Below are 25989 nucleotides of genomic sequence, written 5' to 3'. Positions count from 1 at the left end.
GTTGCTGTATCAAGTGGGTCAGGATGCTCAAACAAAGAGAGTGATGTTTTTGAATCAACCTATGAATGGCTTATCAGTAGCTGTCTTTGAATAATAAGGTGGGATAAGATAAAAAATAAATGCACACATCACCTTTAAATGTCTTGCAAATTGTGATAATGATGTCTGGCTTGCTCATTGAGGGGCTCAAACCACCAACCATTCGGTTACCAGCCCTAAGCTTTTTTCCATTGTTCTACAGCACCACAAAACCCAACTTTGGGCCAGATACATCTCCGCAATGAATAGACTTGAAATAGACAGCATCGTCCAGTAATCACATGATGCATTTTGAAGAAACACAATAAACACACAGATTCCATTATGAAACCATGGAGTGCTTTGCTCTGCTAATGGCTTGTGTGAAAATGGTTGATGCGTATTGAGTGGTTCAGGGTTATCCTGTTTTTTGTGTGGCCTGCGCTGCTATCGCACTAATGAATTCAAGGCCTTTTTGTTTAGTACTTACAAAACACACTCCACGCAGGCATCAAAATGCATTATGAAAACTCGCAACGCTTTAACACTTTAGCTGACCTCGAAAGGTTTAGTCTAAAAATAGCAGAATCAAAATCATTGATAATGTTCCTTTGGGTCTTAATGGAAAATTTGTGTCGCTTTGTGATGATTTGTCTGTTGTCTCATAGACTCAATCTATCCTCAGTTACTGGACTGCATTACAGTAAAGATTATAATCATATTAGAATGTGCAGCGGTGGTAAATCATTTTCTCAATGTGGGAAAAGAGGAAGCAGGGACCGGGTGAACAATCCATGTCAGACATATAATAAACACTTGTCAGTGTATTCACAAATCAGAAACATGCACTGCTTTTCAGCAAGCTATGTATTAACATAAAGACACACACACAGAAGAGCTTTGTGCATCTCCCTCTCTCTTTTGAATTGCAGCTCTCGCTCCACCATATCCTTCTCCCAGTTGATTGTGACCCCTCCCCTCCCCCCGCCCACCCATGCAGCATTAAGGGGCCGTCCAAGCCAAAAGTGTTTTTGCATCCATCCGATTGGTTTTCTAAGTAAACCTGCACAACACAAAGTTTATTAGTTTGATCACCAAAACACTTACATTCCACATTGAGTTGCACTTGTGTCTGTCTACGTTTGATGTTTAGGCCATTGTAAGGTGCAGTTTGACAGCGATACGCTCCCATCATTTCCCGCGTCACATTAGTCAGTCGCAAACGTCCGTCACGAGTCTCCACCACCCAATCCCCTGATGGCATGGGAAGGTCCTTGTTGGCACGAGACCAGAGAATGGGTGGGCGGGGCTTACCCTCCACCAAACACACAAGATCTGCAGTACCGCCCTCACTGGCATTAACCACACCCCCTCCAACTGGCAAACTCAGAACAGGGGGAATGACTGAAAAAGAACAAGAGATAAAAACAGTGAGGGATTCGTAAGGGGAGGAATATTTTGTCTGGGTGACTACAATAAATAATTATAAATTATATTGAACATTAGCTATCATGTAGAACAATAAATATTCAATCAATAGACAACTAATAAATATAAGATAAAACTCTAACCATTGAGCTTTGTAAATAGCTCTATGGACAATTACGAGATCACTAGTTACTCAAACTGTTATTGTAGGTTTGTATTTTGTGCACATTTTACATTTAACATGATTTATAATATAATACATGCATTCTGTATTCATTCACTGTATTAATAAATCTATACATTTTGTATACACATTCACACATACAGTACCATATACAGTGTATTCAGAAAGTATTCAGACCCCTTTTGTTGTTGTTGTTGTTTATTTTTTCACATCAATCTACACTTCACACTCCATAATGACAAAGCAAAAATTCAGATTTTTGATAACTGACAATTTATTTAAATGAAAATACTGAATATCACAATGAATATTCAGACCCTTTGGTATGACTCGTAATTTAGCTGAAGTGCATCCCATTCCTCTGGATCAACTTTGAGATGTTTTTACACTTTGATTGGAGTCCACCTGTGACAAATGTAATTGACTGGGCATGATTTGGCAAGGCACACACACACACCTGTCTATATAAGGTCTCATAGCGGAAAATGCATTTCAGAGAAAAAACCAAGCCATGAGGTCAAAGGAACTGCCTGCAGATTTCAGAGACATGATTGTGTTGAAGCACAGATCTGGAGAAGGCTACAAAAAAAACAAAAACAAAAATCGGCTGAATTGAAGGTTCTCAAGAGCACAGTGGCCTTCATAATTCCTAAATGGAAAAAGTTTGGAACAACTAGGACTCTTCCTAGTGCTGTCTGCTCCTCAAAACTGAGCAATTGGGGGAGAAGGGCCTTGGTAAGAGAGGTGACCAAGAACCCGGTGATCACTCTGGTTGAGCTCTGAGATCATTTGTGGAGATGGGAAATACTTGCAGAAGGACAACCATCACTGCAGCACTCCACCGATCTTGGCTTTATGGCAGAGTGGTCAGACGGAAACCTCTCCTCAGTGCGAGACACATAAAAAAACACCTAAAGAACTCTCAGACTGTGAGAAGCAAGATTATCTGGTCTGATGAAATGAAGACTGAACTGTTTGTCCTCAATTCCAAACAACATGTCTGAAGGAAGCCTGGCTCCACTAATCACCTCCGCAAAACCATCCCATGGTGATTGTAGCATGATGCTATGGGGGTGTTTTTCAGCAGCAGGGACTGGGGGACTGGTCAGGGTTGAAGGAAAGCTGAACACAGCAAAATACAGAGATATCTTTAATGAAAACCTGGTCCAGAGCACTCAGGACCTCAGACTGGGCTGAAGGTTCATCTTTCAACAGGATGAAGACCCTAAGCACACAGACAACACAATGCAAGAGTGACTTAGGAACAACTCTGTGAATGTCCTTGAGTGGCCCAGCCAGAGCCCAGACTTAAACCCAAGTGAACATCTCTGGAGAGACTTGAAAATGGCTGTCCAATGATGGTCCCCATCCAACCAGACAGAGCTTGAGAGAAAATCTAAAAAAATGGCAGAAAATCTCCAAAGCCAGGTGTGCAAAGCATGTCGCATCATACCCAAAAAGACTTGAGGATGTAATCGCCGCCAAAGGTGCTTCAACTAAGTACTAAGTTAGGTCTGAATACATTCTGAATGCACTGTATCTCTTACTCATAATGCTGTATTTATTTTATACAGTAGTACAAAATGCCGATGTCGCTTTTAAACTACACAACATTTTTTAACTTTCAGCCAAGGCTTTGTCAAGCCAATATCAAAGTATTTCTTGACACATTTTCCTTTTCTAGTTAAAATATACCATCAATAATGCAGAGTGCATAAAACTAATTTCATAATTTCATATTAAAATTTCATATTAAAACACCAAGTTGAAACATTGATTGGGACCGTAAACATCCAACAATTAGGCTAATGAACTATACAGTATTACTTGGCAGATTCATTCTTAATTCCAATTATTAATAGTAATACATTTAACTATTTATTCAGTAATGGTGTCTTTTATCATATTACAGGTTTGTACAGGCACATTACTTTAATGCAATGCTTCTTAGTGAGTCTTATTGTTTTATAAACATAAATCACGGTGAAAAGCTTCAAATAATGACTGCTGAATACGGACAGACTTCAAACGGAATGAGAGATAAAGATTATTGGATAATTTACTGATCGTGTTAGGCAATGTATTCAGAAACAGCCAGCAATTCCAGAGAAGGTCGAAACATCTCAAATGAAAGAGAAGAGGACCTCATAAAAAAATAGCTTCCTACTGAGATAAGAGAGGGAAGATCAGAGAGGGCTTAAATGCAGAATGGCGTCAAGCTTGCCACCATCACCCCAATAGAATGACCATTCCCACATTATCAGTTTACCCACAAGGTACACAGACCTCTGCAGATTAATTTAACTCTACTGATAGCTCTAGAGCCTATCAGTATCACAAACAACATATGATATCGAAAAGCTTTGAACATTTCAATGGGGAGCTCTGACTCCAGCATAATTCACAATGGTTGAGAATAAATCTAAACTAAAAAAGTTAAGTTTGACAAGACAAACTTTGAATGTTGGCTTGACCAAGCCTTGTCTGAAAGATGAAAAAGCCTTGAAGTCTGACTGTTATTTAGGCTTTATTTAGTATTAATATTTCAATACAAGGATCATAGTCTATTTTGTTTCTATAGGCTTGTTTTGAACAAATTGTTATGTTGGGCTTGACAAAGTCTTGGAAAAAATTAGACAGACAGACAGACAGATAGACAGATAGACAGACAGACAGACAGATAGATAGATAGATAGATAGATGACAAAAGACAGACAGATAGACAGATAGATAGATAGAGTTAGAGAAGGATAGATAGATAGATAGATAGATAGATAGATAGATAGATAGATAGATAGATAGATAGATAGATAGATAGATAGATAGATAGATAGATAGATAGATAGATAGATAGATAGATAGATAGATAGATAGATAAAAGTCATGCAGGTTTGGAAAAAAATGGGGGTTAATAATGCCAAAATATTTTTTTTTAGTAAACTATCACTTTAATTGCTCTTAGGCCTAGTCATTAGTAAAATGAACACATTCTCTCTTTCTCACCGCTGCTCTGCGTGATGTTGACGTCTACACGCATTTCAGGAATGCTGCTCCCTGGAAAGTTTGCGACGCAGCTGTACGTGGCCTGATCTCTGAACTTCATGTCCACGATTTCAAGGCTGCTGGTACCAGGTGGCATGTCTGGGTCGCTGCGGAGCACAATCAGGGTGTCGGTGGGGTAGATGACAGCTCCATTCTTGTACCAAGTGTAGTTCACCTTATCCTGAGGCTGGGCGTCAACATGGCAGGACAGTTTGAGGTCTCGACCCATCTGTATACTCTCGCTGTCTTTGTTGGAGTCCGGGGTGATCTGGAATGTTAAGTTCTTCATGGCTGATTGAGAGAGTGAAAAGAAGACATGAGAATCAAGGTGAAAAAGAGGTTTGAAATACAACTGTGAAAAGGCAGCTATAAATGGAACAAGATGCAAGAAAGAAAAGACCAATCATAAGTCAGTGTGCAAATAAATGCAAGAAAAAAAATAGTAATTGCTATTAAGGCTGAGAATAGGCAAACACTTCACTATATGATACGTATTGTGATACATGTTACGATTATTGGATCACGATTGAAACGGCAGAAAACGCATGAAAGTCTCAGCTTCAGCGAGAGAAAGAGTGAATCATGCGGTTTCAGTTTTTAATTATTCTCAGGCAACTCTGACAGCACTTCTTGCTTTATTCACTGCCAATCATACCAAATTCTTTCTAGCAAGTCAGTCCACTGTCGGCCATCTTTGGAAGGATCTCAAGAGGCTATTTCCAGTCATGCCGATGCAGCTCCTATCTACTTGAATGGGGGAACACCGAAATCAAAAAAATGGTTGGTCAATATTACGATCAAGGAACATATTTCAAATCAATAATAAATAAAAAAAACGGAGCATCTGAAACTTTATACAATAAGGTTTTTAATGAAAATGTGCATACAGACTATTTGCACACAGAGGTGGCATAAATATATTAATACCGGAATTACAATCACGGGAAACAAACAAACAAATAACACACACGTTGACTTATTAAGCATATTGTAATCAGTGAAAGAACATTCATGTAAATATGCTCAGTGAGATTTTTAAAACATTATTCTTACATTTTGTATGGAGTATAAAGTTTACAAAAACTGATACTGGATAGCTGACATTATCTATAAAACTAATTTCAAATGATGTCTGTATGTTAAGCAGTTCGTGCTGAATTAATGGCAGTGTTTAATACAGTTTGAGGTTTGGAACAAACCCTAACCAGAAAGCTTGATGAATGTTAATATGTATCTTTATTACAGTGTCGTCTGTCAGACCCACCAATTCTCTCAAAGATCTGCCCTACTGTGAAAACTGGATGTTATCATGAGAAAAGAAAAAAAAAAATCACAATTTATATGAAGGATAGATGACTTAATCGTAAACTCTTTTTAAGATGCAAATAATGGGCTCCAAAGCAATATCAAATGCGCAGCTGAAAGTGCTTAGAGCATCCATAACCCACCCACAGCCCTACTGCTGTAATTTGTTAGCGCTGAAGCACAATTCATAACTATAACAGCTTAGCTGCATGTTTATTCTCTGACAGTATGAAAAACGACCCTGCAGGTGGGGACAGAAAGTTTAGCGCCATATGTTCAGAACGCGCATTTCGACAGACGGCTCATCTACCTGCATGATTGGTTGCACTCATGCATCCGTGGCACCTGTGTGTGTTTGTGTGTGTGTATGTGTGTGTTTGTTTGACACAAAGTGAGCACATTACCATCAACAGAGAAGCATAAAGCGCGCACCCTGCACACTCTGAAATAAGAAGCTTCTTCTGCTAATTATCTCAATTCCTCTCAAATTAATTGGATTAAATAAAAATGATTAAAGAGACTAAGAATAGCTCAGGGGCCTGATGAGCAGCGGACGTTATGGCAGCCATTCCTGAATCACTCTCACAGCTTGAGGAGTTTAGCATGATTGCAGGTTGCCAAGAGAGCTAATTACAGTTCAACCGCTAACTCGCGCTCACGCCACATAAACACGCACTCCCGCGCATACATATGAAGAAATCTGGCTCTGCAATTTTGCTAAGTGCGAGACAGACAGGAAGTCATAACTCATTCAAATGCATGTCAATCAAATAACAGTAATGTGTAATATTGAAACTGATAGCTTGAAATGCAAAACATTAAACATTATTTAAAACAATTAAAGGTGAAGTGTGTCATTTGCTGTGCCATAAGTCACACAAAACAGGATTGCACAAATAATGACTTTTTGCAAACACTTCCTCCATCTTCCACTGCTCAGACAACAGGTAATACTGGTCTAAACTCACACCATGAGCCGAAGTCATTATATCTGGTCCATCTGGGATGCTCAAACAAACAGATTGCAATTCCATTTGGTGCCACTTGTGGTAAAGAAATGTTGGCTTTAAAAGAATAGTTTGGCTAAAAATGTCATTTCTGACATTATTTTCTCACCCTCAGAAAATACCAAATTTCATAGACCCCATTTCCACCTGGTTTTAAGATGCGTTTCAGGTGATCAGATCACATGTGGTCAGCCTTAAATACAGGTCTAAACGTGGTCTGAAATGTTTTGGGATCGGATCGTAAAAACCACATAGGAATGTGGTCAAAAACGCATGTGACCAGATCGCATTTAAAGAGTATATGCCAATCTGTCCTGTATGCATCCCGGCAGCAGCGAAGTGCCATCCCTCAGCTGTCAATCAATCGCTGTGCTAAAACAAGAGTTTAAACTTTGCCGGTTACGAGTGGTTTTAAAAATAAATAACTATCTGATTGGAACATTTTAGTGGATACAAACACAATCACGAGAACTTCACGGATCTTGTTCAGTGTGTCCGATATAAAAACCGAACACCTGAAGCTCCTTTAATGCAGGTAATCCACTAAAATAACAGATCATTCTGCTTGACATGTTAAGCTTTTTCTTAGATTATATTTCAACCACATCTAAGAGAAAAAGTCCACAGTTTTTTTTTTCACGCATTCTTTGTCTATTCTGACTTTGTTGCGCTGTATTATCATGCAGTAACACACTGACTGTGATTGATGGATGACGTCATGAAACAGAGACCCCTCCAAATCCAAACACAAGTGGTCACAGGTGACACATTTAAGTGACCAGGTGTAAACAGCGATGTGTTTCACATGACCACATGTGATCGGATCTTAATAACAGGTGGAAACAAGGTCATATAATTTAATATATTTTGTAATTAAATTTAGTTGTTTCTAATTTTCTTAAAAACTTGTATTTATTTTAATGCAGTCACTTTCTTTGACTTTTAATTTCTGATCTGTGAAGCCCTTTGAGCTGCACTTGATTTATGAAAAGGTGCAATACAAATAAAATGTGTTATTTTTATTTCAACTATTGTATTGCTTCAGATACAACAAGAATTGTGTTCCGTTTTGGAGCTTGACAAACACAGTCACTATGGACTGTCTCTGTATAGAGAAGAGTTGTCTTAAAATCTTTCAAAACTTCCCTTCTGGTGTTCCACAGAAAGAAAAGAAAAAGGGGCTAGGAATGACATGAGGATGAGCAAATAATGACAGAATGTTCCTTTTGGGGTGTACTTTTTCTTAAGAAAGAAAAGATTGCATACATATCCACACAGGTATGAACAACCGCACTTACTTCTCACAATGAGGTTGACGGTTCTTCTCGCGAGGTTCCCGACATTGTTGATGGCGGTACAGTTGTAGACGCCAGCATCTTCAGGAGTGACGGACCACAAAGTGAGGGACCCACCTCGAATCACAGACCGCCGCGGGAGAGACCCAGGGTACCGCGACCAGGTCACCGTAGGTGTGGGAAACCCTGCCGTTACTTCGCAGGAGAGCGTGACGTCTTGGCTTGGGTCCACCACATAGGTCTCATTCACAGACAGCTTCAGAGCAGGAGGTGCTGGGAATGAATGATATGAAAAGAAAATGCCATCATTCATGGCTGGTGGACATCCTGGTGGTTGTTTATGTCTAGATTAACGAGTATTGGGACACATATGCTCCCGCTGAAATTTTCTATAGATATTTTGTTGTTTTCGATTTTGGAGCAAAATAAGTAGTAGTCTGTGGATAACATGTTTTGTTCTACAACTAAAATTACACAAAGTCATAATTTAAACATGAATTTTAAAGCTGTAGCATGCTTTAAAATCTTATAAAAAGGTGCAAGCAAGTTGCTATATAATGACTACAAATGTTGTCTGATTCATCAAGCACGTAAACCAACATCCTTGTGGTAGTTGTAGTCCATATTTAGCAACATACTTTTTTTAAACACACAGCAGCCCCAGAATTGACATTTGAGGTATGACTGTGTGTAACAGAACTGTGTTGTAGACCTTATTTTACTCATATTGTAAATCACAAACCACTATTTAAAACACCCATTGGAAATTCCTAAGGGATCCCACGGCTTGAAAATGCTAATTCTCCTCTTAACATTTCTAAAGAGCACACTGTTAGGAAAGACAGTGCTGGATGTACAAGGAGTGCAGGTTGTCTTGCTTCAACACGAACAATGGAACAAGAGGATCGATATTATAATCAATCGAAAACAACATTTTAATGAAAAATTACCTCTTCCTTGCTTGTGGGTGTAGAAGTCAAGTCAAGATTAATTTCTAAAGCACATTTAAAAGAAACAGAGTTTCACCAAAGTGCTGTACAGTAAAATATAAAACATATAAAGCAAAACAATCCAGCTGGCAATATTAATAAACAACATACAAAATATTCAGCGCAATAAACAGAATACAGTCTGTGCAACTAAACCATAAAACACTTAAGCTAAGAATTATCAAAAGATAGAGATAGAGCTGATAGTGATTCTCAGCATGACACAAAACTGTAGTCCTATAACAGACTCCATACAGTAACTACTTTACTGATTTCTTGTTTCAGAGTCAATGTGTGCTGTAGGCTACTTTGTCCACCCTGCACTTGCTGAGCTTGAAAGACAAGACCCCTTGAACCCTAGACATTACCATTAGCATGAACATATTATTAAACCTCACGTAAAAATACCCAGGTCACATTTCACCTCAAAATCAACATTTTCACCTCAAATTTTTCACCTCAAAATCAAAAAGCTACACAGCAAGTGGCTCTAAGAAACGTTATTAGATAACTTTATACATAATGCTGTTGATGTTTGTCTGTTTGACATGACGTATTCACTTAACAAAATATATTTAATGAAAATTACTGCAGATGCTGCATTTTATCTATAAACGACCAAACAAATAATAATTAGACCACAAATTAATTTCACACTCAGACTAGCACATTAAAAAAAAAATAATAATACAGTGTCCTTTGCCTAATTTGTCTTATAAAGTAGGTGATTATTACAGTGCACATCCTGTTCATCTAATACTCTTTCTAAAGGTGTCTCATTATTGTTTATTTATTTTGAATTTTCTATCCGCTTTTTCTCCCCTAATTGGAATGCCCAATTCCCAATGCGGTCTAAATCCTCGTGGTGGCGTGTGGCGGAGGACAAAGTTGCCTCTGCGTCTGAGACCGTTAATCTGAGTATCTTATCATGTGGCTTGTTGAGCGCGTTACCGTGGAGACAGCGCGTGTGGAGGTTTCATGCTATTCTCCTCGGCGTCAACGCACAACTCACCACGCACCCCACTGAGAGCAAGAACCACATTATAGCGACCACAAGGAGGATACCCCATATGACTCTATCAGCAACCGGGCCAATTTGGTTGCTCAGGAGACCTGGCTCAAGTAACTTAGCACACCCTTGATTCAAACTCGTGACGGTGGGTGTATTATTATTATTCTTTGGGTATGTCTATATATTCATATATTTTTTACAGTATTTGCATTTTAGAAATCTTTCCAACAGCATGAATGGAAACCATATAACATAAACAAATGCAATAATGTGCAATGTAGTTTCTCATGTCAAGGTCATATTTCAACCCCAAAACAAGATCTAAATATGGAATGGCCCTAGCCCTCACCCTCCAATCCAACAGGTCCCAGACGTGCTCAATGGGATTAAGATCTGGGCTCTTTGCTGGCCATGGCAGAACACTGACATTCCTGTTTTGCAGGAAATCATGCACAGAATGAGCAGTATGGCTGGTGGCATTGTCATGCTGGAGGGTCATCTCAGGATGAGCCTGCAGGAAGAGTACCACATGAGGGAGGAAGATGTCTTCCCTGTAACGCTCAGCGTTGAGATTGCCTGCAATGACAAACTCAAGTCCGATGTTGCTGTGACACACTGCCCCAGACCATGACGGACCCTCCACCTCCAAATCGATCCTGCTCCAGAGTACAGGCCTCGATGATAAACATGAGTCCGACCATCACACCAAAGACAAAACATTTTTGTTAAAACTGTGGCTCGTCAGTGAAGAACACTTTTTGCCAGTCCTGTCTGGTCCAGTGAAGGTGGGTTCGTACCCATAGGCGACGTTGTTGCCGGTGATGTCTGGTAAGGACCTGCCTTACAACAGGCCTACAAGCCCTCAGTCCAGCCTCTCTCAGCCTATTGCAGACAGTCTGAGCAGTGATGGAGGGATTGTGAGTTCCTGGTGTAACTCGGGCAGTTGTTGTTGCCATTCTGTACCTGTCCAGCAGGTGTGACATTCGGATGTTGGGGGTGGGGGACCTGGAAGCATGCTTTGTTATAGTTCGGGCCAGCACACTCTCACTGTTACGTGCCCAAAGTTCCCATAGTAGACATATGCAGAGCTGCAGGTTAGGCTACACCCAATACCTTTTCAAGGTTTTATAACCTACGAATAGACCCAGTTTCGACCCGAGTGTTACGTGGTAACAGCAGATAGACCGGGAGGCCGTTTGGGTGTGCCGCTTGCTTTGCACCTTTCCCCTTTTTTCAAAGGTGATAATGTGCACCTTTTTGTCAACAACAGTTCCCCATGACTGGGGAACCCCGGACACCTCTTTAATTCTTAAGCACTGTTCTGTGACGAAATCTGTGGAGGAGTAACAACACCAGGCCCAGTACTCGTGGTATGCCACTTTTCAGATGAGCCAATGTGCTCTGGCTCAGTGCTCCATGCATGTTGATTCCCCCTTGGTAATCCTGTATGATGAGTTTCCACTGTTTGGTTTCCCTTTAGGTGAACCCTTTGTTTCCGCTCACCAGAGCTTTCTCTGCCTCGGCCACTGTGGCTGCGTACCCTCTCTGTAGATAGGGTCCTCCAGTGGTATCATTCCATATGTGAACTTCCCCATTAGTAAGTCCATGTGAGGTATTCTCCACATGTTAACCTCCCTCCAGTAGGATGTGGTCTCCATAGTGCTGTCCTTCCTGGAGCGGGAAGAGCACTTCCCAGCACTATTCTAGAAAGTGCTCGGCGGAAAATTGCTTAACAGCAAATCAGGAAAGGCACTGCCAGTAGCCTACTTGGGTAAGTGACTCCTCCCCCTGCTTAAAGGGACTAGGGAGACACCTTACCTAACTTACAGGAAGGTAACAACATGGTTGAGCACTCGCTGCGAGCCACGCAGCAGCTTACCTGTGTCCACTCTTCCATTCCTCATGACATGTTTCGGTGCCTGTGGCATTTCCTATAGGAATCCCTAGTGTCACTACACTGACACAATTTCAAGTGAGTGACAGACAGGGAACGTCTTGGTAACTGATGTAATCTCTGTTCCCTGATGGAGGGAACGAGATGTTGTGTACCTCCTGCCGCAGCGCTGAACCAGCCGCTGACATGGCCGTGACTCTATCAGCTCCTCAGCATAAATCTGAATGAGTGGTGCATGCCATCTCCTTTAATAACCATATGTCAAGGAGCGAAGTGTGGCATGCAAATTCCACTCACCAATTCTCATTGGCCTTTTCTATTTTACGCAAAGGTGATTGGGGCTCTCAGTATTGAACCCCTAGTGTCACTACATCGACACAACTTCTCATTCCCTCCATCAGGGAAGAGAAGTTACATGAGTAACCAAGACGTTTCTTTGCTGAGTTTCCATATATTGTCTTATTGTTTATTTCTATATAAACTTATATTTTCTATTCACTTTTTATTTTTATTCAATATTGTTATTATTATCTTGTCTTGTTGCTGTATTGTTTGTGCACTGGAATTTTCTGTCACCAAGAAAAATTCCTTGTATGTGTAAGCAAACTTGGCAATAAAGCTAATTCTGATTCTGATTCTGAACACACACAGTCTTGTACATGTTCTGTTAAACCCCCCTCACTGAAGTGCATCTGATCTAAGGCCGGCCTGAAATCTTTAATCTCTTGTGATTTACATGTGCTGCAATGTAATTTCTTAACAGAGAGGTAGTAGATAAAGTCATCTGGATGGCCTTATTGCCACATGCACCAGACTAGAGGAGATTTGGACTTCTGTACTGCAAACAACTCTACAAGCTATCAGCTCTCAGCCTCTTGGCACATACAAGGATCTTATTTGTTAAGAGAGAGAGAAAGTGAGAGTCTGAGAAGGAGAGAATTTATAGCTTAAATTTTCTGGAGCGATATGAAGGGGATGATACAGGATCGGTTCGCTGTTGGTATAGGATACTGGGACTGACCACTGCACAAACCACTGCATTTTTGTGCTATAAAAAGACATCAGAGAGAAATATACTGTATATAGCAAGAGGACATTGCAGCTGATCATGAGGGATGTAAGCTAAGAAACTAAGAGAGAAAAACATAGGACATGAGATGAACATGCATGTGAATGATATGATCAGGCTTAATACAGAGACATACTCTATGCAGATATATGAACGCAAACACTTCTAACAACGTAAACTCACTTTCATGTGTAGTTGCATTCCAGAATGTGTAGTTGCAATCCCACAATTCATAACACAACACAAATATGCGTTGCATTCTCAACAAGGGACACTGTAACAGACGTTACGCTGAACTGTCTCCGGTGAGTTTACTCTTTCTTTAATGTTTTTTTCAAGTCAACTACCATCACAGTGGACCTAGGGTTTGAGGAGAATATGGCTGAGCAAGTAAGTTAAGGGTTATATATATTCATAAACCTAACCTGAGGCACTAACCTGAATAATAAAACAACTAGTTTAATGGCTTCTTTTGAAGGTAATTCTATCGCCCCTAAGTATAGAGGTTTGAAAGTGCAAGAATGCATGTTAAAGTTCACCCAGATAAAAAAATTCTCTCATCATTTTCTCACACTCATCCCATCCCAGATGTGTATGGCTTTCTTTCTTCTGCTGAACACAAACAAAGATTTCAGAAGACTATCTCAGCTCTGTAGGTCCATCCAGTAATATGGATTTCTTTTACTACACTTGTCTGTGTTTTATGGAGCTTTAAATCGCTGATCACTTGCATTGTATGGACCTACAGAGCTGAGATATTCTACTAAAAATCTCTGATTGTGTTCTGATTTAGAAAGTCATAGTCATCTGGGATGGCATGAGGGAAAGTGAATGCAGTGGGAAATCCAGTGATCAAGCAAAGTCTGTTCCATATTGTAGCGTTTTCTGGCCAAAAACTGCCCAATTAGACAGGAAGAGAGTGGTTGATTGACATGAAAAGGACCAACCACGGTTCATTTAGGTTTTATGTGCCGTTTAAGGGCGGGTAAATCTGAAATATATTATATAGAGAGAGCACAATAGAGCACCCACCTACTTTTTCATCCGTCTTGATTCTGGAAGTTTTTATCCCATATTTTGTTTTCCATTGGATTTTCATAAAATCCTTCATGAAAGAGTACTAAGCCATGAACCAAATCACCCAGCTCTGAGTTGAATCAAATAGACTAAAGTTGAATATAGACTAATGGTTTCAACAGAAGCATATACCATCGAGTAACAATCTCTGAATCTCACGTTAAGTCTGTCTTTAAAGGTTTATAAGTTGTAAATAATGATCAATTGCCCTATGGAAAAAAGGAATGGGGTTTTTACTTCCGGAACAGACTGTTGCGCTCTATAGCTGCAAATAGAACACAAACTGCCAATAAATACCCATACTTTTGAAATGAAATGTTCAACAAGCACATATGGGTGTGGTGTTCGGGTGTCCACATATGTTTGGCCATATAGTGTAACATATGGTCGTTGAGTTTATACCAGTAAGAGTCTCTTAATGGATTTAGACCGCAACAAGCATTGCCAAAACATCTCTTATGGTAAAGCCTTTCTCATTCTCTTCTGAAATATGTCACTTTCAAAATTGTTCATGCACTTCAGTGTCACATCTGACAATCACATCCGTCATCCGCTGATGGCTTCATCACAGAAAAAAAACAACGTCACAATGCCACGGCACAGTAGATTAACGAGGCTATCGCAGCAATGCTGCCGTGGCAACAGATGAAATGTAATTAGTACTCAGCAATGTTAGACATGACAATAACATCATTAAAGCAATTTATCCTGTCTGATTTAATGATGCCTGTCTCAATAAGTGCTGTTAAATAAATTGGATCTGCATGAAAACCGAACCTACCAATCAATTGTTTTTATTATTATTATTATTATTATTATTATTATTATTATTTGTTTATCTGCTAGTTTTTTGTTTCAGAAAAAAGTCAGAAAAGAGGTTGATTTTGATTGTGTAAACATGCATATTTGCTTGTTAAAGGAACAGTTCACCCAAAAAAGAAAATTCTGTCATAATTTCTCAACCTAATGTGGGTGAGTACAGTAAACATTTTTGGCTAAACTACTCCTTTAACACTCCTTTAACTAGCAAATAAGTAAATGTCCTGTCCCAAGAAGAAACAAAAATACATGCACATCTCATTCATCCTCATTACACCTGATGATGTATTAGTGCTGTGTATTGATGTTAATGGATGGCAGCTGTGTGTGCTGTTACAGTGAGACACAGACTGATCAATAGCAGACACATCTCCCTTAACCCTCTATTTGCTCTGCATATGGCACACTTTGAATTCTGCTTTTCTGTGATCCAGTCAAAGTTGTGCCTTATGCACAAAGATCAGGTCTATTTCTAAGGGGAAGGTCATGGTCATTCTTTCTCACATGGTCAGATCCACATGCTATAGTGTAATTTTGGGGGGGGTTACTTCTTTTTTTAGAGAGATACAGCAAAGATGAAAAAGGCAGAAATTGAGAAGAGCATGAAAATGGGATCAGAGTCATGTTGCAGATTAGATTCAAACCCACATCACCCATCTCGGCTCCAACATGTCAAGAGCATGGCTATGACTAATTCCGGAATGGCAAACAACTCTTACTATTTCTGCCTTACATATCCACAGGTTTCCTGACAAACCACTAGCCACTGCCATGATGATTCTGATTGCCGCAGGACTGTTTTCTGGTTCCGGTCCCATAAGAAGCAATGTTAAAACCGATACCAGCATTCCAGATGGAGAACAACAACCATTTTAAGATATAGTTAGAGTAAAAATGTGTTCAGGCTCAACTTGAGCAGTTGTTGGCTGTCATAACAACTCTAAGTAGCTTATGATATTTATTACACAGGTTTCTGGAATACTTGATTCTGATTGGTCAATGGCGCCATCTAGCAGTCTGATATTTCTGCAAAACCAGAGGTAGAATTCAGTTGTTTAGCGATTCATTTCTTCTCACATTTTTACGTAACGTCAATGCAAATCAATATTTCATGTCCATTTTCGTATTTTTTGGCAAGTAATATATAATAAGCTGGATAATGAGCAGCCAGATGGTCATTTTCGTGAAATAAATTGATTGATCGATCGATCCCCCTAGGGAAAAAATCACATGTTACTGCAGCAACACAACCCATATCTTTAAAAATATATAATTTAAAATGTATTAATAATAAATAAATAAAAAACAACAAGAACAAAGCATCAACCCAAGCACTACATCATAATAATATTACACCAGTAACAAATCAATCATGTATAATATTGATTGTATGATTTTATGGCAGATGGCAAAAAATACTTTCTGTAATGTTCTTTTGAGCAGCGTGGATGAATTAACTTTGCACTGTCTCGTGGAGGGGATGGGAGTTATTGTCTAAACTACAAGATAGTTTCCATCTAGCCATCCTCTCAGCTCCTATTTGATCTATAAGAGGCAGTGAGCATCCAACAACAGAATTGGCCTTTGTTAACTTAGTTTTTTCTCTTTCCAAGATACCCCCCAGTATCTCAGACAGTCTCAAAGTCCATACCCTGGATGTTTACTGGTATTATTTGATTTGTCTTCCTTTGATAATCCACTACAATTTCCTTTGTCTTACTTGTATTAAGCTGGAGGAAGTTCAGCTGGCACCAGTCTACAAAGTTCTTAAATCAACTCCCTATATTCACCCTCATTATGTTCAGAAATACATCCACAAACTACGGAGTTGTTCAATCACCTTTTCATCTTTCTGAAGATGACAGCTGCCAAAGTTGCACTGAAAGTCGGATGTATAGAGAGTAAAAAAAAGGGGCTAATTCAGTTCCTTGTGGTCCTGCATGCTCACATACTGAGGTATATTTCTGAAGTAGTCAGCCATCCAGTTTACCAAGCTAAAATTAACTCCTGCTTTCTCTATCTTAATTCTAAGAAATGACGGCGGAATGGTATTGAATGCACTGGGAAAATAAAAAAAGCATTAGTCTCACAGTGCTCCCAGCCTCCTCTAGATGGGCTAAAGATCTCTACAGAAGTAAGATAACTGCATACTCTACCCCAATATTTGGTTGATAAGCAAATTGCAGAGGGTCTATAGCAGAGTGCGCTAGAGGTTGTAAGTGGTTAAGTACAATTTACATTTATGCATTTGGCAGACGCATTTATCCAAAGCGAGTTACAGTGCCCTCATTACAGGGACAATCCCCCCGGAGCAAACTGGAGTTAAGTGCCTAGCTCAAGGACACAATGGTGGTGGCTGTGGGCATCGAACCAGCAACCTTCTGATTACCAGTTCAGTGCTTTAGCCCACTATGCCACCTCCGTCTAGAGTCTTCATCAACTGTGACGTCAGAGCAATTGGCCTATAATTACTGAACTTTGTAGGCTTATCAATCTTAGGTACAGTCACCAAACAGGAAGATTTAAAAAAAATGTTAATGTACTGGACCCACCTCACAGATCAGGTCCGCACAGTCCCTGAGAACTCTAGGGCTGATGCTATAAGGACCTACAGCTTTCCTTGTCTTAATCCTTTTTAACCCCCATCTCACCAGATCAGTTGATAGTGAGAGGTAAGGGTGTGGGGGTGAGATCGAGGGAGAGTGGAGGTTGGTCGGGGTATTGGATGAAGGCTTAGAAAAGGAGAGAAAACTCCAACCTTGATGAGAGAGGGGGTTGTTAGGAGAAGGTCCACCATCAAATCTGTTAAAGAAAAGATTTAATTTGTCTACCCACTTCTGGTCACCCAAGGCAGCATACCCTCCACCTTTTTAAGACTGTCCAGATATTTTATTCAGGTCTCTCCAGACCTCCTTCACATTATTTTGCTGCAGTCTTTGTTCCATCCTCCTTCTGTAGAAATCTTTTCCTTCCATTATTTTCCTTGTTACATCTTCTGTTAGCTCTCCTCTGCTCATCTTTATCCCCTATCATAAAAACCCTCTTTTTTCATTTAATAATAACTTCAGCTCAGGGGTAACCCAGTGTTTGTTATTAGAGAAACATCTAACCTTGTTGGATGGTATGTATTATGAACACAAAAATTGATATAATCTGTAATACAGTGAGTTAGACTGTCAATATCCTCATCATGTGACTCACACAGTACTTCCCAGTTTGCTGACTCAAAACAGTTCCTCAGTGCTTAACTGGCTGCTCCAGACCATTTCTTTATTATCTTTATGGTTGGTGGCTGCTTTTGCACAACCGATTGGCCAAGAGGGGGGAAAGGATATGATCTGTATGCCTCTTTAACGTTGACATACAACAGGTCCAGTGTTTTATTGTCTCTAGTAGTCCAGTCAAAATACTGGGTAAATGTATGGAGAGTGGGTGACAGAGAGGCATGACTGTGGATATAATGTCTGCATCCTAGCTGTTGCCAAATGTATGAGATCACAAGGGGCATTCGCCGAGGACAGAATATACACCGATATCGTGATAGCATATGAAAATTCTCTCAGCAGATAATATGGCCTCATACCGACCGGTAACAGTTCAATTCTTAGTGCACAATTTCTATTATAAACTTATTAACACATTTTAACATACAACATCAGTCCTCCTTCTTTTCTCTTACCCGTCTCCTTAGAACTCCTGTCCGCCCTCACCGGTTGGAAGCCATCCAGTGTAACAAGTGAATCAGAAGTCAGTTCGTTCAACAATGAAACACAGTAAAACACATAAAGCTAAACTCCCGGTACTCCCTCTGTGTCCTGATTTGTGCTGCTAACTCCTCCATCTTGTTTCTGAGTGAGCTTACATTCCCCATAAAAATCGCAGGTAAGAATGTTTTTTTACCATTCTTAGGCAGGATAGGCAGGCTGGCGCTTGGGTAAAAACTTTCAAATACTGTCTGCCTAATTCCCATTGGCCTTTTTTTCATAGATCAGAGGCATATTCGGCACTCAAGAGAGACCCCTAGTGTTGCTTCTTCGACACAACGTCGATGTGAGCGACAGACGGGGAACTATATTTTACATCAGGTCCAGATAATGCACATGGATCTCGAGTTGATTGACAGGCGATGTCTGTATAAAAATTTGATTGGCTCTTATAACTGTAAGGCGGACTACCATTTTCTACATCTGCCTACATCTACTTTTTATTTATAGTTAAAAATGTACTCCCCTATGAAGAAGATAAATTGTATTTTTATTTGCGGAACAAGACTGTTGCACTCTATAACTTCTGATTCATTCTCCACACTGGAAATGCAAGGTCAAGTTGCACAGAATACATAATATAGTATACTGTAGAGATAGCATGAGTAGTATGTAAGTATGCTATTCAGAACACAGTCCATGTATCTATTTCTCTCTTTCTCTCTTACATATACACAAATGGACTGAGGGATGGAATATATGTGTCACAAACAAGAGAAGCTAATAGAGAGACCTAGAGAGAGTGAGTCGCCAAAGCAACCAGGATGGAGAGATTGGACATTCGCCATCTGTATTGCCGTGGGGACCAGGCTTGTGCAATTAAGCTCGACCAGCTAATTGCTCAAAAAGACAGAGATACATTAACAAAGCTAACTAACGCTTAACCAACCCTCTATTAGGCACATCCTAACAGTGAGACAATGACCCCTACAGCACTAGCACATGTTAAGTGATGCACATTAATCCACAACTCATTAATTAACATATATCTGACGTGAGACATTAACCCCTACAATTTGAGCTACAAACAAACAATTTGCATTCAAACCATCCCCTAACCTCTAATATGATAAAGAGAGTGCCTAGGGAGATTACAAAACCACTTATGAGTAACACGCACTGTAAAAACAAATTTACAAAGCTGCCAATCAGAGATGAGTGTGCATGCACAAACTGTAATTAACTGAGTGGATGTATTTTGGACTTAATGGAAAAACAGTCAAAAAACAATGAGGATTTGTTTCAAACATGGTTGTTTTCAAACTGTGTCAAATCAGAACTTAAAATAAGCATTGTATGAGGCTACGTTCACAATAATACTGATACTGTAACAGAGACTCAGGCAGGTTGGGATCCATAAGCAGTGTTTAATAAACAATCAGTAGTCGTACAGGCAATGGTCAAGCACAGGTAAACAGATATGTAGGAGGCAGACAGAATCAGCGTGAGAGCAGGCAGAAGATCGGGGCAGGCAGCAAACAATCAATAAACTAATAACAGGCAATGGAAATACGGGGCAGGCGGCAAACAGACAAGGTACAGGAACAAAGCTGGGTCGATACACGATAGACAGACTGGTAAACAGGGTAAACGCTTGGAATTGTAGCCGGAGCAAAAGAAGACTTCGCAAGGAGTGATTGAGCTGGGTGGTTTATATAGAGCGTGGGAAACAGGGAGCAGCTGTGGAGTAATCAGACCTAGGTATGCGGGCTTATGGGAAATGTAGTCTTAGCGGTCAATACTCCGGTGAATCTGATCTCCGATGACTGAAGGGGGAGGCGCTCTCTGTGTTCGTGACAGATACATTTGAAAACAGCGTTTTAGTTTTCTCCATCCACACTGCCATTTTCAATTGTTATCCAGAAGTTGCTCATCCAATCTGGAAAGTCTGAAAATGCTTAAATTGCTTAATATTTTGTACAGACAAAATGCAATTGTCCTCGTGTTCTGCCACCGGAAAGCAATTCTGAGTAAACCTTTGAAGGAATGCAATGTGAAGGTTATACAAAAACAACGCTATCAAAGTGGATAGCAGGCACAACAATGGTGCTACAATATGGAACGCAGTCTCAGTGTGGACAGGAGGCCAAAAAGAGGTGAAAAGTATGCGTTTTTAAACGAAAACGTATTAATGTGGATGTAGCCTAAATCTTGCTGATAAAACTAAGTACGGCTAAAACTAGTGAGACTTTTCACTTACGGTACACTTACTTAACACTGTAGCTTGCAATTCTATAGCAGGAGAAAATTTTGGAACCAAGTTTGTGTGTCATGAAAGAGAATTCTGAGACTAACTTCAGTGAGAGAGGAGGATTTGATGAAGCATCTTTATTAGGTCAAAAGTACAATATTACAGCATTAGGATTATGATATAAAAATCAATCTACCTGACGCCACCTGTTCTGTGTGTGTATTGTCTGACCCATTTGGGGGAAATCTAATCTTAAGCGTCCATGACACAAAGATAACAGAGAAAATAATCTTTCAAACCCACTAACAATCCCTAGCAAATATACACAACACAACACAACACAGCAACATCCTTTTTGACTAGATGCAGATTATTAAAACAAATATTTACATCATAATCCTTCTTGTAGATCAAGGGCATAGATTTGGCACCCCCCTGGAATCTACGCTTCTGCTGTAGATAAATAACTTCAAATCAAAAACTAAATAGAGTCTTTTGAATCCGTTCACCAAAAATATTAATTCAGATTCGTTCATTGACCATTTCGGCAAATTAGGACTTTGCGTCAGTAGATTGTGCCAAATTACCTTTAAAATCAAAAAAAAAAAAAAAAAAAATGTATGAGTTTTTACATTGAACCAATCATTCACGGCCAGAAAAAGTCTTATTATTTGTTATTAAAATTTGCGTCACCAAACATACTAAGAGACTTCAGCACAACAGAGTGTTTAAGCAACATAAGCGTTTCCCCATAAATTACAACAAAGCATACATGTGAAACGCTGAGCACAACTTTTTATCAAGCTATAGAAAAAAATGTCAACAATACAAGCCTAAAAAAGAATTATGAGTTTCAAAAACATCCTTATGTCATTTAAATGTGTGGCCTTCACTCACTTTTATTCATAATTCATTTGGCCCCTTTACTTGTTGAATGAGATTGCTGAACTGAACGAACGACATAAAGCTCCTCCTCTTATTCAGCCAGTCAGCAGATCTTCATTCACGAACGAGTTCACTAGTACATTCAGTTTGTTCAGGTACATCAAATTATCATCTTAAACACGACACAAACTGACCAAAATAATAACACAACCGCTGGCTGTTAGCTACTAGCTCATTGTGCTGCATAAAGCAGTTGTTGCATGGTGATTTTACAGGAGTGTAACAGTTAAATTGGCCTGGTTGTTTTAGAAGCTAGCTTCTAGTTGCTGGTCAACTAAATAAAGTGAAGCTTTCAAGCAGAGTATAGAGTTAACATAACATACCATCCTCCATCGTGGATCAACGCCAGTTCAGGGCACTCTCCCTCCCATTGCTCGCCAGTTTAGAGAGTGTCCATTTGGTCGAACCACTTCCACTTTTCCTTGATGGTTCTGTAGTCACATTTAAGATTGTTTTACTTTTCCCTACACTGTTGGTAGGTCTACCAACCTAGTTGTGTGTGGCCAACCGCTGATACACTTCCTGAGATACTTTTTCGTTTCGCGCATCGCTAACGAGTGGATCGTCTGCACCTCGTTTATTGACCACGGCGTGGTTTTGCGCACAGCCGTTTCTTTTTTCACAATTCGAAAGTCGCGTGAACAAACGATACTGTTATCGCTGTTGCTAACTTTAAAACTAGCGGGTTAATGTTGCGTGTCAGAAATCCAGTGACGCTGGTAGTGACGATTCTCCCTGACCAATCAGTGATCTGCAGGATATTGACGTCACATTTAGTATCGGCTTGCTTGGAATCTCAACCGAGGTGGTACTAAAAAAAGTATCAAGTAACAAGTACTATCCACAGTGGAAAACCCCCAAAAAGTGAGTCGAGTTGAGTCAAGTTGTACCGTGCAGTGGAAAAGCCACATTAGTGGCTTAGTCCAGGTACTTGTGTTTTGTCTTGTGGTGTCCACTCATGTCTTGTCTGGTCTGTGTCTTGTGTGAGAATACATGGCTTGCCTTTTTGGTCTTATCATATGTTCTCATGTGTTGTTGTTGTTTTTAGCATGAGTGCATGTTGCTCTTATGTCATCCTTGCAGCTTGTACTCATGTCTTTTGTTTGTGTTGGTTGTTCGTGTGAGTATTAGCATGAGGACATATTGCTCTTGTGACATCCTGGCAGAATGCACTCATGTCTATTTTTTGAGTCTGTTGTTTGTGTGAGTGTTTGGCTTTGATTTGGTTTCTCATTGCCACGCACTCCCCTGTCTTGAGTGATAACCCCACCTCTTGTTTGTACAGTTATCTTGTTAATAGTTCCACCTGCTGCCCTTGTTACCCTCCATGTTCGCTCCCTTATTTAATCTCCCTTTGTGCTCTGTCTGGTGCCAGTTTGTTGTCTTTACTATGTGGAATGTTTACTGTGTTTTACGTCTCTGTTATGTCTGTCGGTTCTCTTGCTCCAGCCCAGCCCATCAACATGTCTGTTGCCCTGGACTGTGTTTTTTCCTCTTCGGGGTAGTTTTTGGTTGGTTTTGTTATTTTTATTAATAAAGCTCATTATGCACAATCATGCATTTGGGTCCTCTTTTCATTGCTAGCGATCTTGACACTATGATGCCTTCAAATGCTGTCAAGGTAGGCAGCTCACGAGGTGTTTGGAACAGTGCCTATGCTTGTTTTGTTTTTTTAATGTCTGTTCTTTTTCGAACACTCCAAGTATCTATAAGGACAGCTCATCATATGTTTGTGTAGAGGAATTCAACCAAGAGGAAAAAGTGGAAACTGAGAAAGAGAAAAATGTTTCAGAGGAAAATATTCTGCCAGGTTTACTCCTTTCCCTGAATAATAACCAAATATCTCTCCTCGAAATCTTGAAATACTGGCATAGTAATGAAAGTACTTAGCACTTTTGTTTTTGTTTAATCTGGCTGACTTAAAGAAAGAAGTGATGTCATTGGGCCGAATGTCAAGATTTCACTTTTGGTCTGTTTCTTCCCCAAAGCAATCATATAGCTTCCGAAGATGTGGTGCCTTTATGTGCCTTTTGGAGCTTGAATGTTTTGGATCTGTTGACTTTGTATGGAACAACTCCTTTAAAGGAGGCCATTCATTCCAAGTCAAGATTGACCTTCACAAAAGCATGTGTGACCAGTTCAGTTAGGAGTTACGTGTCACTATCGACTTGTAATTCAAAACACAGCATCAAAGCCTCAGCACAGACACAATCTCCTTCAATCCACTCTACAAACAGACAAACTTCTCAAACTTCAGCCCAGTAGCACTAATCTAATGCATGTTCCTTCAACTGTCTCCAATTTCATCTTATACCCTTTTCCTGCTCCTCTGATTGGAGGGAAGAAAATGAAATCAACAGAAAAACAAATCAGTGTTTTGTTCTTTCGATGGCGAGCTACATGCATATGCAAGCCGCGCTCCTGCTACTGAAAACAAATTCCAATTTGCAGCAGTGTGTTGTTTCACCACAGGGCAAGACACTGACGGGGCGCAATTCAGTGTGCGTGTGTTACTTCTGATATTGTCACTCCAGACTCACTCATCTCTATTGACTATTTCACATCTGCCTTTCTAGTGGTGAGAGCAGAAAGAGAGGAGAATCAACAGTTTCTCAAATTCATCACTGAGAGAGAAAGAGAGTCAGGGGAAATAAAGATACAGAGACAGACAAGAGGGAACTTTCGGCTACTTTTAGATTTTCTCGACAAGCTTTGAACTCATTTCTTGTCCATTAATTCTTAATGTTGCTAATTTGAACACGAACAAACATGTTTTCTTATATGACTAATTCATGAAGGGCTTCGCTGAGCATTGTAGTCAGTTTTCTGTGGTTTGAGCACATATTTTCAGTCACCTTCGAGTGACAGACGTATTTTTGATTTTGTTGTGTATTCAAATGATTATGGAGTACACAAAGAACTCATTTTGAAGATGCAGAATGACTATGTTAACAAGAAAAGGGCGTTCATGAAGCTTGAGTGTAAAATATCATCTCTAGATGTTGCTGTTTCTCTATGTAACATTTTTTAAAACATATAGGTTTAGACCGGGGCTAGTTGTCACATGGGAAAGTTGTCACTAGGGCTATTTCAGAAACTAAACCAGTAGTTTTGTATGTTAGTTTCAAGCACCTTGTTTACAGCTGTATTAAAATAGCATTAGGCTTATTTTTTTGGAAATGATGTGACCTCTTCCAATTGTGCTTTTAAATGAATTGCTGTATATTATGTCTAAAAAGTCATTGAATAGCCTATACAACAGATAGGATACGTAAGGGGTAGGGGGGGTATTTAAATTTGGGGCAGAACATTTTTGCTGTGCTGACAGACACATATGATGTAAGGAACAGTGAACTAGAGAACGCAGGAACCAAAGAAGAAGAAATACTAAAGAATTAATTAAAACTGACAGGTCAACATACAAACCAGAGCAAAAAGAGCATAAAAAAGTGAAAGAGAGACAAAAGGTAACATGGCTATTCCTTCCATTGCTGATGAGTTTTCCTGGATCGTCATAAACTATTTCAAGCCCACATGAAGAAGATCTCAAGATCAATACATCACATACTATTTATTAAACATTAAAAGCTCATTTTAAATTACTGGCATAACCTACTTAACCGTATTAATATTTATGAGCTAACCATTTGCAATTTCATGACATTACAGCCAGCACTGTGACAGCACCAAGGTCCCTCCCTACTTTTTAAAACAAAGTAACTCCCATGTTTAAAGTTAACATGATAAAGTGTTCACAACCCATATAACTGCACAACTCAAAATATAGACTCTTTTATTTTTCTTACCAACGTTTCGGCAGTCAGCCTTTTTTCAAGGTATAGTGGATACCTTTAGGATTTCATTTTAACCATCTTGCAATGCAGGTTTTTGTGTAAAAACGCATGCCACTGTGAACAAGCTTAATTCGGGTCATATGGGTTTGGAACAAC

General features: G+C 39.7%; 2 protein-coding genes across 2 annotated transcripts in view; both read right to left on the bottom strand.

Moving 5' to 3' along the window:
* Positions 1-25989, bottom strand: part of LOC127660454 (AN1-type zinc finger protein 3-like) — a 583207-nt gene that overhangs the window by 356359 nt on the left and 200859 nt on the right. The gene's annotated exons all lie outside the window — the stretch shown is intronic.
* LOC127660453 (MAM domain-containing glycosylphosphatidylinositol anchor protein 1-like) overlaps positions 1-25989 on the bottom strand; it is a 245028-nt gene that overhangs the window by 89842 nt on the left and 129197 nt on the right. Inside the window, exons 7-9 of the mRNA XM_052150695.1 lie at positions 8283-8552; positions 4634-4963; positions 1126-1422 (exon numbers count right to left, since the gene is read on the bottom strand). Coding sequence (XP_052006655.1) covers positions 1126-1422; positions 4634-4963; positions 8283-8552 — 897 coding nt within the window. The remainder of the gene's footprint in view (positions 1-1125; positions 1423-4633; positions 4964-8282; positions 8553-25989) is intronic.

The sequence above is a fragment of the Xyrauchen texanus genome, chromosome 20 (assembly GCF_025860055.1).
Source record: "Xyrauchen texanus isolate HMW12.3.18 chromosome 20, RBS_HiC_50CHRs, whole genome shotgun sequence".
In the NCBI taxonomy this organism is placed as follows: Eukaryota; Metazoa; Chordata; class Actinopteri; order Cypriniformes; family Catostomidae; genus Xyrauchen; species Xyrauchen texanus.
Note: the sequence above shows the minus strand (reverse complement) of the source record. Positions and strands in the feature narration are given on the sequence as shown.